General features: G+C 30.5%; 1 protein-coding gene across 1 annotated transcript in view; it reads left to right on the top strand.

Annotated features, from left to right (window-relative positions):
- LOC136975084 (clathrin heavy chain 2-like) overlaps nucleotides 1–14,165 on the top strand; it is a 41,893-nt gene that overhangs the window by 12,560 nt on the left and 15,168 nt on the right. Inside the window, exons 3-5 of the mRNA XM_067270084.1 lie at nucleotides 3,248–3,375; nucleotides 6,445–6,597; nucleotides 11,810–11,928. Of these exons, the coding sequence (XP_067126185.1) occupies nucleotides 3,248–3,375; nucleotides 6,445–6,597; nucleotides 11,810–11,928 (400 nt within the window). The remainder of the gene's footprint in view (nucleotides 1–3,247; nucleotides 3,376–6,444; nucleotides 6,598–11,809; nucleotides 11,929–14,165) is intronic.

Raw genomic sequence — 14,165 nt, forward strand, 5'->3', positions numbered from 1 at the left:
TGGCGTATTTTCTCCTTTCCAATTCATGAACGTCATCCAACAGTTGTTCATTTGGCAGTACATCTTGAAAATGGACAGCGTGTGTATTTTACAACGGAAAATGTACATGCAAGAGCATTATCGCCACCGAAAACAATGTTAACTGCGTTCTTCTCATTGTGCACGGATGATTTGTTCGCAAAAACGCTACTTTACTCAGAAGTGCCAAAATACTACACATGGAATGCATCAGCGAAAAAGTTTCAACGTCGTAAACAGGGCAAACCAGTTGAAGGACATACGAATTTATATTCGTCCGACGCGTTAGGCCGTCTGTATACAGTTCATCCAAACAATCAAGAATGTTTTTACTTGCGATTACTGTTAGTTAACGTACGTGGACCGAAATCCTTCCAAGAACTGAGAACAGTAAATGGTGAAGTATGTGCGACCTATCGAGAGGCTTGCCAAGAATTAAATCTTCTTGAAAACGATGCACATTGGGACACAACACTCGCTGATGCATCGAACACTGCTCAACCACAGCAAATACGCACGTTATTTGCGATAATATTGACAACGTGTTTCCCATCCAATCCGAAAGATCTTTGGGAAAAATACAAAGATTGCATGAGTGAAGACATCCTACATCGTTTGCGAGCAACGAATCAGAATCCGGACATGCAATTTACACCACATGTGTATAATGAGGCGTTGGTTTCGATCGAGGATAAATGTTTGGCAATCGCTAACAAGGGATTGGGGCAGTTGGGAATGTGTGCACCGAATCGATCTGTAAATGACGCTTATGATCGTGATTTGCAACGTGAAACACACTTCGATGTCGATGATTTGGGTACATTTGTTGAAACGAATCTCCCAAAGTTGGTTTCAGAACAACGTGTTGTATATGACACAATAATGCAAGCAATTACATATCAAAGGGGCGGATTGTACTTCATAGATGCGCCCGGAGGTACAGGTAAAACTTTTCTCATTTCACTAATTTTGGCAACCGTTCGATCACAGAATAAAATTGCACTGGCAATTGCATCATCTGGAATTGCGGCAACACTATTGGATGGTGGTCGAACAGCGCATTCAGCACTGAAATTGCCATTGAATTTGCAAACCACTGAGACGCCAACATGCAATATCACCAAAAATTCCGGAATGGGCAAAGTTCTCCAAATATGTAAACTTATCATATGGGACGAATGCACAATGGCTCACAAAAAAGCATTGGAAGCGCTTGATCGTACACTGAAAGATTTGAGGGGAAATGACCAGCCCTTCGGGGGAGCACTCATTTTATTGTCTGGTGATTTTCGACAAACTCTGCCAGTTATACCACGTTCAACACCCGCCGATGAACTTAATGCATGCCTCAAATCATCTGTTCTATGGCGACATGTAAAGAAATTGACTTTGAAAACCAATATGCGTGTTGAACTACAAAATGATGTATCCGCCGAACGTTTCGCAAAACAATTGCTGGATATTGGGAATGGGAAGATGGCAATAGACAGAACTACACAATGTATCACATTGCCAACAAACTTTTGTAAGATGACATCAACCAAAGACAAATTGATTCAAAAGGTTTTCCCAAATATCGCACGGAATTACAAAAATCATCAGTGGCTCAGTGCACGTGCTATATTAGCAGCTAAGAACAACGATGTCAATGACATCAACTTCAGCATTCAAAACAGAATACCAGGCGAAGCGACAACGTATAACTCCATCGACACTGTTATGAATCAAGACGAAGTTGTCAATTACCCAACAGAATTCTTGAATTCACTAGATTTGCCAGGAATGCCACCGCATATTTTAACATTGAAAATTGGTGTGCCTATCATTCTTCTTCGAAACATCAATCCACCACAACTTTGCAACGGTACAAGACTTTCGGTGAAAAAGATGATGAACAATGTCATCGAAGCTACAATTTTAAATGGGAAATTCAAGGGGAAAGATGTACTGTTGCCACGTATTCCAATGATCCCAACAGATATGCCATTTGAATTTAAACGTTTGCAGTTTCCGGTGCGAATCGCTTTTGCAATGACCATCAACAAAGCACAGGGACAATCGTTGCAAGTGTGTGGGCTAGATTTGGAGAATCCGTGCTTCTCACATGGACAACTGTATGTGGCCAGCTCACGCGTCGGAAAACCTTCTGATTTATTCGTGTACGCACCAGACAGAAAAACAAAAAATATCGTGTATCCACAAGCACTCCAATAAATAAATAGAATTGAAACGACACTTTGAAATGTTTTCCCGATGAAAATTAATAATAATAATAATAAGTTTCAGTAAAAATAATAAAATGTAAATTGAATTTTATCATAATGAGTTTGCTTGAATTTCCTTTCTCCTGAAATCGCAGCAACGCGCGACGGGTAAGCTAGTTCAAAATAATACTTTTGAACTAATGCTTTCAATCTATAAATAGAGATCTTTGGGATGGAATATTCAGTGCTTGAATATAAGCATTTCATCATTGAATTTAAGTATAAAATGATAATTTAAATGCCTAATAGGAAATGGGTGTGATAAATGAACATGAACACAAGAACTTTCTTCTTACTTATTAGATCACTTCTCTGTATTAGCAAGTGCAAGGATTGCCTCTTCTGTCCCAGCAAGTGTAAGGATTGCCTGTTTCTTGCTGGCTCTGTCTCAGTTCTGTTGCAATATGATAAAGTTGCATGATGTCCTAGTTTTTAAATATTATTGTATGAAAATGAAATAAACAAACAAGAAAGTGAGCCTACTGTAATGAACTGTTAAGAATAATAAACACATGAATGCACTGAAATTTTATGATAAAAATTGCTAAATTACACAATTGCAGGGGAACACAGACAATGCCAGTGAAACAAATGAAAACAGACATTGAAAATAGTCATTCCCAACTTCCTTTTTGCCAAGATTATTTGATTTATATACCACAAAGTATAATAAAGAACATCATTTATTGTAGTTTAAGTGGATATTGGGGTATGACTGTATATATAAAATAAAGTTTACTATTATTTCTTTCTTTATTTTCAATTATAGTTTGTATCTTACATGTAACAATCTTATTTTTATTTTATCATATTATTCTAAAATTAGATAACTACTATTGAATTTGCTTTATAAGAGAACTATTTTTGAGATATCTATGTTGATATAAAGTCAAAATTAATCATTTTTATGATTTTGATAATAAAGTTTAAAAATTATAGTGTTAACTTTATATTTCTTTATTTAGTAAAAAATATTCAACAGGCAATAAAGCAATTACTGTTCTTAATCCACATCATTCATTTCCTGAAACTTGGGAAGCTATTGCAAGTTCTGCTCAAATGAACCCCATTAAACCATTAATTGCTGTAAGAGGTAATATAATTATTTGTTTTTTTATTATGAAAAGAGTTTATTAAATATATTAATGTATTCTTATGTGTGGTTTATATATATAAATAAATAAATTTTAAAATAACTTATCAACTTAATTTATTATTTACAAATAATACAGTAGAATTTACTTATTGTAATAACAGAAATTGTTATCAGTTAATGCTTTTTGGGATTAGCATGTCCCAAAATATGTAAATTAATAATGAAAGTTTTTTAAAAAATTGCCGGGACGAATTTACTTTTACAAAAAAATATTTCTTGAGACAGTGTGTGAAGGGACCAAATGAAATTGACTCAGCCTGTATGTATAGTCTCAAGAAATATATTATTTTTTTGTAAAAGTTTTTTAGTTATGATTAGTAAGTTATATATATTTTTTAATTGTTTTAACATCAAATTCAACAAAACCAAAATTTCTACTAATTGTAATCTTATTTACTTAGCTGCTTAATAGCTCAATCAGTTATCATCATCAGTGTAAGTGAAATCACAAAGTTATTATTGATACAATAATAAAATTCTATTTCATCATCATTTATTTTTATTACAATTTATAATTATTCAATATAATTAATTATTTTTGAGAAGTGATATGCCAATACTATATTTCCTGTAATAATTGCCCACTGAATAATTTTTTTTTGTGGGCAATTATTGGAGTGAAAAAATTGATATCATAAGAAAGGAAAAAAATGTGATTATAAAAGAGATGTAAAACTAGTTAAGTTGAGATAGCTTGACAAATATAGAAAAAAATAATTTGAGTGAAGTATTTGAATTATCTTAACTTTGTAAATTTCAACAGTTCCCAATATCAATAATATTGAACATCAACAAAGATATTAGCCAGTATTAATTTTTTTAACTTTGAGGTTGGAAAATATGATGTTAATAGTTGATTGTTCAGTAATATTGAACATCACTAATACAATCTCTCTACACACCTGTAAAATAATTAAATAAATTCTTCGAACCTGTTAACTGGAGTCGATCTATTTTTAGACTTGCAAATGTTTTCACAGCCCCTCCTGGGCTCTTCTTCAGGCTTCACTTCTTGAACATCACTAATATACTGGTATTGTCAACTGGTTCAATTTTTCTCACAATACAGGTTAGATGGGTGATTATTATAAGAATATTTATATGGATGATTATTACAGGAAATAGAGTATATGCAGTTAATATAATGCAATTAGTCTCTTGTTTCAAATAAACAAATTTAATGAAATATTAAACATAATTAGATATGATAGTAAAATTTTATAATGTAATTAAAAAAAATAGACAATTATTTTCCCAGCTTTGTTATATAACAGAGGGCCATCAGTCAAAAAATGACCCCTCAAGATTTTTTCATTTTTGGATTCAAGACATTGAAAAAATTAAAAAATGCAAAAAAATGGAATTTTTTGTGTGGGGGGATATGATTTTGTTACCCCCTTTGAAGCTTAGTAACTCCTGTGCTTTTTGTCCAAAATTTCTGAAATTTTGCAGGGAGGTTTGTTTATTAGGGGGATTGATGCTATTAAATTTTGGTGATTAAAAGTTGAGGAGTGAGGAGATAAAGGAGATTGATTGTCATATCTCCAGTAGAGCCAGACTTAATGATAATTTTTCTTGTTAGTCTTTACAATTTTTTATAGAACCTATCCCTACCCTCAAGATTAAGCTTAATTAAGTTAATCAAGTTCTTTCTCTTTTCTTTCTCTTTTAAATGTTAATATCAGAAATAAACAAAAGTAAAAATTATTTCTGAAGAAAAAGTAACATAAATAAAAATATGATTTACTTATTTTTTACAAATTATTACCATTTTTTGTAAAAAAAAATAGTTATTCTTTCATATTTGAATTTATAATAAACTTAGGATCCAGACAGAAATATAGTTAATTATTTTTTTTTTTGCTATTAAATCACAATCTTTCTTCATTATGAAACCAAAAAAAATTTCTGTTTGAATTGCATAACTTTCTTGGTGAAAAATATTTGTTTAAGAAACATATTAGCAAAGTTTAAAATTGTATGTGTACTACCTGTTATGAGATTTCATTAAAAAAAACGAGCAGTTGTTTATTGTGACATCATCACAATGCTGGACTGCAATTTTTCATCACAATACTCTCAATTTTAGTAATGTCTTGCCCCTATACTTTTTCTTTTAGCAATTTAGTTATGCTGGTCATCTATCTAACTTCGTTCAGAAGAAAATTTTTTAATTGAAATAACATGACTTCCAGTCTAAACTGGAAGTTCATATATAGTTAATTAAGGCCTCCTGCCCCTAAGCTTTCTATATCTGGTCTCGACTTTCATCGAACTCAATTCTTGAGAATAAGGAAGGAGGGACAGACAACAGACAGATAGGTACTGGTGGGAATTTACAAGTCTACAATTTTTGAAACTTGCAGCTCAATAACTTTTATACTATTAATTATAATAAAAAGGCAAAAGGTTTAATTTTGAAGGTAAAAATACATTTTTAAAAATAATATAACTGCCTTTATAATGATTAATACTTTCATTAAGTCCAATCCCTCCTAAGATATGAAAAATGACTCCCTCTATCTCCCCTCCCCCTTGAACTTTATCCACAAAAATTTAATAGCATCAACGTTACATATATACAAACTACCGTGCCAAATTTTGTTTCTTAACTCTTATCCTATCCTGAGATATTAAATGAGTTTGTTGGTATGTTTTTGAAATATCCTATATATAATTCATCATTTATGTTTAAAACTGGTTAATACTTTTTAAGGTGAATCTCCATTTTGTAATGAAGATATACTTTAAATAAAAATTTTATAATATTTAGATGAATCAAAAAATAATTCAAAATAAAAATAAATAACAAGATGAAGTCTTTATACTTCCTTTACTATATAATAATCTGTTTTAGGAAAGTGACAGGCATTTTGTAAAAGATTAAAGTTTGTTTAGAAGAATTTATAATGTTAATTATATTTTAATTGCATTAATCTGCACAAAAAATTACTGTGTATTTTAAAATATACTTTGAATTATTATTAATAAAATATTTTATTTCAGCTGATCTTGTTTTTCAAATTTATAATCTTGAAACAAGATCATGTCTTCATAAATATAAAATGCTCCAACCAGTTCTTCATTGGACATGGATTAATTCCAGCATAATTGCTTTTGTAACAGATACAGCAGTATATCACTGGAATCTTTTACAAGGTTAGTAACTTATTAATAAAGAAACTATAAATATTTAAATATTGATAATAAATTTAGTATAATTTTTTTGATAACAATTTATCAAAGATAAGATATATATATATTTAAGATAACAATTTATTTAAAAACAATTAAATGTGAAATATTAATTGGAATGTAAGATAAAAATATTTGGTTAATGTTACCCTAGGATCCAAAATGGCAGCCGGGGAAATTTTTCCCTACTTTGGAGACTGCGACGGGGAAAAAATTTTCCCCTGCATTCAAGATGGCCGCGGTTCCGGCCGCCATCTTGAATTTCTCTGCAGACTCCGCGGATTTTTTAACCGAAATAAACAATAAAAAACAACAAAAAGAGGAGTTTTTTACTCACTTTTCGATTGTTCGATATTCTGAGTATGATCTCCTCTTTGGGGGTCGACGAAATTTTTCGAATGGTTGACTGTTCTATGTTCGACCGCTACTCCTTCTATGTCGTCAATGTGCATATATCCTTTCCATTCGTCCGTTATTATCGTACTGCCGGAATTCACGTATTTACAAATGATCCAATTCACAGTGTTTTCTGATCGGTCGTTCACCTGACATATGAAGCATTTCTTATCTTCATCGCAATGAATGCAAACGGACTCTGTCGGCTGTATGCTTAATTTTACAGCAAAATTCGATGCGTTATCGATACGGGGAGGCAAACCTAGCTCCGAAAAGTCGTCTTCCATTAACTTGTAGAAATCACGGGAAGTGTATCTCAACCAAAATTCGTCGTTGCAACTCAAATCGGCAAAACTAGTCATTATCGAACAATTGGCAATAAACTAAACGCGGGGAGGTAAGGAGAGGAAAAAAACACGGTCTTTCCTTAATTTCTGATTACTTGGTTCTCTAACTTTTAGGATTAAATTGTAATAAAAGAAATAAAAATACTTACTAATACTGGAGGAAATAATAATAATAAATATTCACCGATAGCAATTTGTGTGCAAATGAAATATCGTAACGAAAAAAAAAAACAGCAATTAATCCAATACACAATTCGTCCCAACACAGCAGTAAACAATTCCAACAGGAAACTAGTCGATTTGCATAAAATTGCCCAGAAATGAACAGAAATCACGTCGCAGATCATGCATTTGCATATTCGTTCGTAACACCCCTACGAATTTCCCGCCAATTTTACTCTCGCACGACGTGACGAAAAGGCTCCCTCTACCGTCGCAAATTGACACACTAGCATCTCCGTTTCGAGGTTACAGGATACTCTGCAACGTCGAATGCAGGGTAGAAACCGAACGGGGAAAAAATCCCCACGTCGTCGACATCTCGACTCTAGGGAAAAATTTTTTCCCCATCGCAGTCTCCAAAGTAGGGAAAAATATCCCCGGCCGCCATTTTGGATCCTAAGGTAACATTAACCAAATATTTATTATCACATAAATATAGAGAGATTCATATAATTTGTTTCAAGTATGCTATAATACTTTTTTCAGATTTATATGTCAAATTGAACTATTACACATTAAAAGTATGAGAGTTGATTGATAAATAAGATCTTTTACTGTACATTCCATGTGTGGGGATATAAGCACATAATTATTATTATTTAATGCTATGAGTGTTTAGTCTGTATATGCAAAGTCAACTTGTTATATTGTGCCATTGTGTAACAGTCAAGTTTAACATGAACCCATCTTACTTGTTCTATACAAAACAATGATCATTGATTGAATTTTTAGTATTGAAAGGTTTGTGCGAAAGAAGAAACAATCAAGTCAATGACGTATCAAGCTCTAGATTAATTTACAGCATAAAAACAGAAATAACAATATTTTTCTCGCATCAAGGTAAAACAACAACACTGCAGTAAGGAAAAGGTGAAAATGTTTATAGATCTGCAGTTACAGCTCCTTACAGCTCAGATCTGGCTCCATCAGACTTCTGGTTGTTCCCAAAATTAAAGGTGCTGAAAGATCAATGCTTTTTATCAGATGCCAAAGTTAAAGCTGTTGTATAGGAATGAATCAAAGAAGAAAACAGAATTTTTCACAGAATTCAAAACATGGATTGAACGAATGAAAAAAAATGTTAATCTAAATGGCAATTATATAGGAAAATGAATATTTAAGATTAAATGAATAATTTTTACTACTATTTAAAATTGATCATATTATTCTACTTTTTTCCAAACTAATTTTATAAAAATGGAGATCTTGTTTATTTATAATTCAAATTTGAAATTTAATTTATTTGTCTGTCCAAATACCCCTGTCCAAATAATTTATTGCCATTTACACTACCTGGACCCTGTCCAAATAATTTATTTGATGAGTAGTGTAAATGGTAATGCATCTCCATGTAAATGGCAATGCATCAAACCCACAACTCCTGCTTATCAGGATAAGCAGGAGTTGTGAATTTTAAGTCCTACTCCAAGTCTAATCTTTTCTTCCAGAATATTCTAAGTTTGAATTTAAAATTAAATTGTTTATAATTATTAAATCTATTAGATAGTGGTCTAACTATCTACAGCCAAATTACTTTATTTCTAACCATTAAATTAGCCTTATTACAGCCTGATAAATAATCCAGCAGTTTGTTTGGCATAGTAGTACAGCTTTTCAGGCTGACATCCTGATTTAGCATTTCTTTCAATGTTTGTCTCTTTTGTAACAAGTACACAATTGTTGATCAACAATGCACCTTTTGCACTATTTTATCAAAGAATAAATCTTCAGCATTCAAAGCAATAATTATGGACATTTTACATGGTGGTGTTAACTGTCAAAAACTTCCCATTTTGCTTATAAAAGCACATCATCATTATAAGGGTTTTTATATTAATGGATAATGAATGAACAGAAATATTGTTGCAGTAGACTTTATTAGTCAATGAAAGCATTCTCATGTTTATTATGTAAAGGATGATGATATCTTTGAAGTTTCTTGCAGTTCTGCAGCAAATGATACTCTAATTTAAAATTAACATATTTTTATAATGTTTTATGGGTGGGTGCAATTTTTATGGTTGTTACTTCACTTATATTTCCATTAGTATATGTGAATCTTAATGACATTTGTTGGTATGTCAGAAATATTTATTAGAATACTTTTGATATACAACAACTATTAACATTTGTAAATATTTATAGTTAGAACCAACAACTGTAGTGCCTTTGACCGGTGTGCTTCTTCCCTCTTTCTCTGTAAAACACAAACGTGTTCGAACCTCGTTGGTTCTTACATTGGAATTCCTATCCCAATGTAAAAGAAATAATTTGCTTCCGATGTCGATATTCAGGATCAAGTTACCACCTGGAAACGAACTCTTATTTATAGTTAGACTGTAAACTAAAATAAGTTTATTTTGTAGTAAAATTTGTAATTATGTATAAACAATTCAAAACTTTAAAAGTGATTATTTAATCAGTAATACAAATATCATGATGAATTCAGCAGTAATAATATAATTAAATGATAAAATTTTTACATCTCATAAAATTATTAACAGTGAATAGATTTATATTTATTTTTGCCTATTCTGAAACTGTGTCATCTTTTATTTGTTTTTTCTGTCACAACTAGATGCATAGACAGACACTGGACATCTTTGACATCACTCTTTATTTAGGAATGTCTTGTGGGCCTATAAGCATATCAGGCATACACCCCTCTTCTGTCGGCTACATAATAAAACATGGACATGAGTTTTCATATTACAAAATGTTTTATATTATGATAGGTTACAACATACCTTTTCTTTTGAGATATCTTGTAAAGAGGTGCTAACTAATTATACATCTTGCATAAAAATTACATATATTTATGGTTAAAAATTTGTATAGTTAAAATTTTCCTGCATTACACTGAACGGCACTTAGCTCACACTTGTGATGTCTGTGTGTACTAGGTTCTCCTTAATCTCATTGGTATGTTAAAAAAATTTTTAAACATTTATATAATAAATAATTTCTTATTTTTATAATAATATTTTTAACAATTTTTGTAAATTTTTATTGATGATATTTTTTTTGGCTTATTATAATTTCAAAACTGTTTAAATTTTCTGTTGTACCAATTTTTTCTTTATGTAAAATTCTTACTACTACTTTGATATTGTAATTATTTATTGTGCAATGTTCATAAAAGACTGAATTTACTTACTCTTCTATATTTCAAATCAGCGATATGTTCTTTTAAGTCTTACTCCTTTCCTTTTTGTTTCTCCTATGTAATTTTTTGGGTTTTCACAAGACTACATTTGCTGTGCTATATGTATTCTCTATCTTATTACTTTGTTTTGGCTTTACTTTTTGTATTCTCTTTTGTAATTTTTCATAGGTTGGAGCTAGTTTTATATTTACCTTGTTAAAATCTTTATTTCTTCAAAGAAACCTTTGATGTAAGGGAAAGTTACATATTTTATGTTGGCACCCTTTTTTTTTTGTTCTGTTGATGTTTATCGTTGATTTTTCTTTTCCATTTTTGTATTATTCTGTTGGGGTAACCATTTAATTTAAATTTCTCTTTTAATTCTTTCATATATTTATTTCTATTCTGCGTTGTACTTGTTCTATTTATAATTTTTTTATATTCCATGGTAAATATGTTTTCTTTTATATATAGTGGCGTCTTTGAATTATAATTTATAACTTCTTGGATTTTGCTTGGCTTTTTATATGGTTTAATTCCAACTTTTCTTTTCTTCATTTTATTACTATATCAAGAGTTTATTTTGCTGTTGGTTTCGTTTTCTATCTTAAATTTTATTTCATTATTTAGTTTAGCTATCTTGTCTTCTATTTCTTGCATTCTTACTATTGTATTCTTACTATTTTACTTTTCATATAATATAATTAATGTCATTGATGTATCTTTTATAAAATTTTATACCTGTAATATCATTGATTTCCTGGTCTATGTATATCATGACTAGTTCTGCCAATTTTGGTCCTATAATGGATCCCATGCTAATTCCCGTTTGCTGCATGTAACATTTTTCATTTGTGATGAAATAATTTTTCCTAAAAAAAAATTAGATTCATACAAAAACGAATTAAATCTTTATAACAAATCATAGATGAAACTGTTTATTGTTTTTATCATTGAATTCCTTATATTTTTAGTTTATTAACAATTGTTTTTTTTTTTAATTTTAAAATAGTAATATTAATTAATATTGAGTAATTTGTTTATTATAATTAAATTTTTATTGCAGAAAAATGTGCTCCACAGAGAATATTTTATTGTCATCCATGTGTAACTGGTACACAATTTATCAACTACACAAGTGATAAAAATAAAATGTGGTTTGCATTAACTGGACTTAGTTTAGAAGTATGTATGTTGTTAAATACTTTATATTAATTATAAGTAAACTAGAATAATATAATAATTAGGAATTATTATAAATATAAAATTAAATATTTCCTTTTAATTACAATTTGCAGTTATTTTTATATAATAATTATTAATTTAACATGTTGACATAACATTCATTACAAATTATAAAATTACTTTAAATTGAATTAAAAAATACACAAATTTATATTTTAACTATTATTTTATTGATTATAGTGAATAATTTATTAATGTGATTGGATTGATGCATTATTGAAAATTGGGAAGAAAACCACTTGATATGCTTGCTGTATTAGAAAGTAATAGATATGCAATTTCATTTAGATCTAGTATATTTTATGTAGAAAATAGTTTATCAATGATGTACTATTCCACCTATAATATATTCATTTTAGAATAGAAAGTCAAGAAATACTGACTATTGCCAATGAAAATCAGATTGGAATTATAGGATTTAACTGAGAAATATTTTTTTTAAATATGTTTAAAATTTGAGTATTTGATTCCTGACTTCAAAAATTGCATATGAAGTTTTGTAGACCTTTTGTGAATTGTCATTTATTTTGAATGTATTCTAAAATTCTGGTCTGGATGTATTTATTACCAACAGAGGATTTGCAGTGTCACTTTCAGTTTCTGAACTTAACTAAAGAAGAAAAATACAGAAAGAAAAGTGGAATGTTTCAGTAGGACACCTTATTTATCACTGAACCATTGTATTAGTATAATAGCATTTTTAAAATTTGTATTATTGATTGTTGTTATTATTTCAGAATTAAGTATAAATACAAGGACAACCCAGAAAGTAACTTAAGTTTTAGAATTTTTAAAAAACCCAAGTGAAAGGAAACATTTTTTTTATTATATACATTTGAAAGCCACATTTTTAAACTATTTTTCAGCATAGTCACTGTTCAAATTGAGGCACTTACAATGGTGCAGCAGCTTATTATTCCATCATTGTAAAATTTTGCTGCCTGAAACTTCAACTACTCAATCATGCTTGCCTGAGGATCCACATCGTCGTTGAAGTGCTGCATTGCAGCCACAACTTCATGTACGGAGACAAGTGGTAATCACTTAATGCAAGATCTGGACAGAGGATCAACTATCTCTTATCCAAAACCATCCAAGAGCCATCAAGTGCAATTGACCATGTGTGGGTGGACGTTGTCATGTAAGACAAAACTTTTGGAACTCAATTTTCTCCAACATTTGTTTGAATTGTTTTTATTAACTTTTTTAATGTTTTTCAGTGTTTAATATTTTCAGAGTTTATTGTTGAACCCAGAGTCGTAACTAGGGTATGACTAACGTGACTCCCGCCATAGGCACCGATTTAATAAAGGTGCCAACAAGGTTTCAGAATAATATGTATTCAAAATTAATAACACAAAAAAACTTCTATAATTATATTTATATAGTATTTATTATCAGTAATTTCTACGAAAATATATTTCAGAAATAGACCACCATTTTCATTTTTATTTAATAACAAAAATTAAAAAGGCGCCATTTTTATTCTTGGACATGGGCATCCAAAATCCTAGTTACGGCACTAGATGAACCATGTTCAAGAAAATCCACCAGAAGCACACCCTTCCTATATCAAAAAATAGTTGCCATGATCTTTCTTGCTGACATTTGCAACATTTCCTTGGTTTTGTGGGAGAACTTGTGTGTCCCCACTCCATAGACTGGTTTTTTGTCTCGCAATTCATGTGTTTTATCCAAGTCTCATCCCCAAGTTATGACATGATAAAGAAGTGTCATCATCATTTGTGGTAGGCTTCCAGAAATGTCAATGATGCTGCCATGTGCTGATTTTTGTGTTCATCTGGCACAAAACTTATGGTAGCCTAGTTTGTTCATTGCAACTTCATGCAACAAACTCCATGAAATTTGTGGAAACTCAAATGAGAGCTTTGTAATTGTTGAAGCAGTGGTTTTCACAAATCTTTCCATTTTTCTATTGATTTTCATCATCAGTTCATAAGTCAAAATGCTCGGTCAGCCGCTTTGCTTTTCATCATGAACATTAGTGCAGCCATTTTTAAACAATGCAGCACTGCTTCACTCCGCCTTCACTCATTATATCATTTCTGTACACCTCACAAGGTCTCAGATGAATTTCAATTGATTTATGGTTTTTTGCCAACAAGAACTTAATCACTGACACACTTCACAGTTGCAGCACACATTTTAAAAGTTTA

Source organism: Centruroides vittatus, unplaced genomic scaffold (genome assembly GCF_030686945.1).
Source record: "Centruroides vittatus isolate TY-2023 unplaced genomic scaffold, ASM3068694v2 contig_364, whole genome shotgun sequence".
NCBI classification, from domain to species: Eukaryota; Metazoa; Arthropoda; class Arachnida; order Scorpiones; family Buthidae; genus Centruroides; species Centruroides vittatus.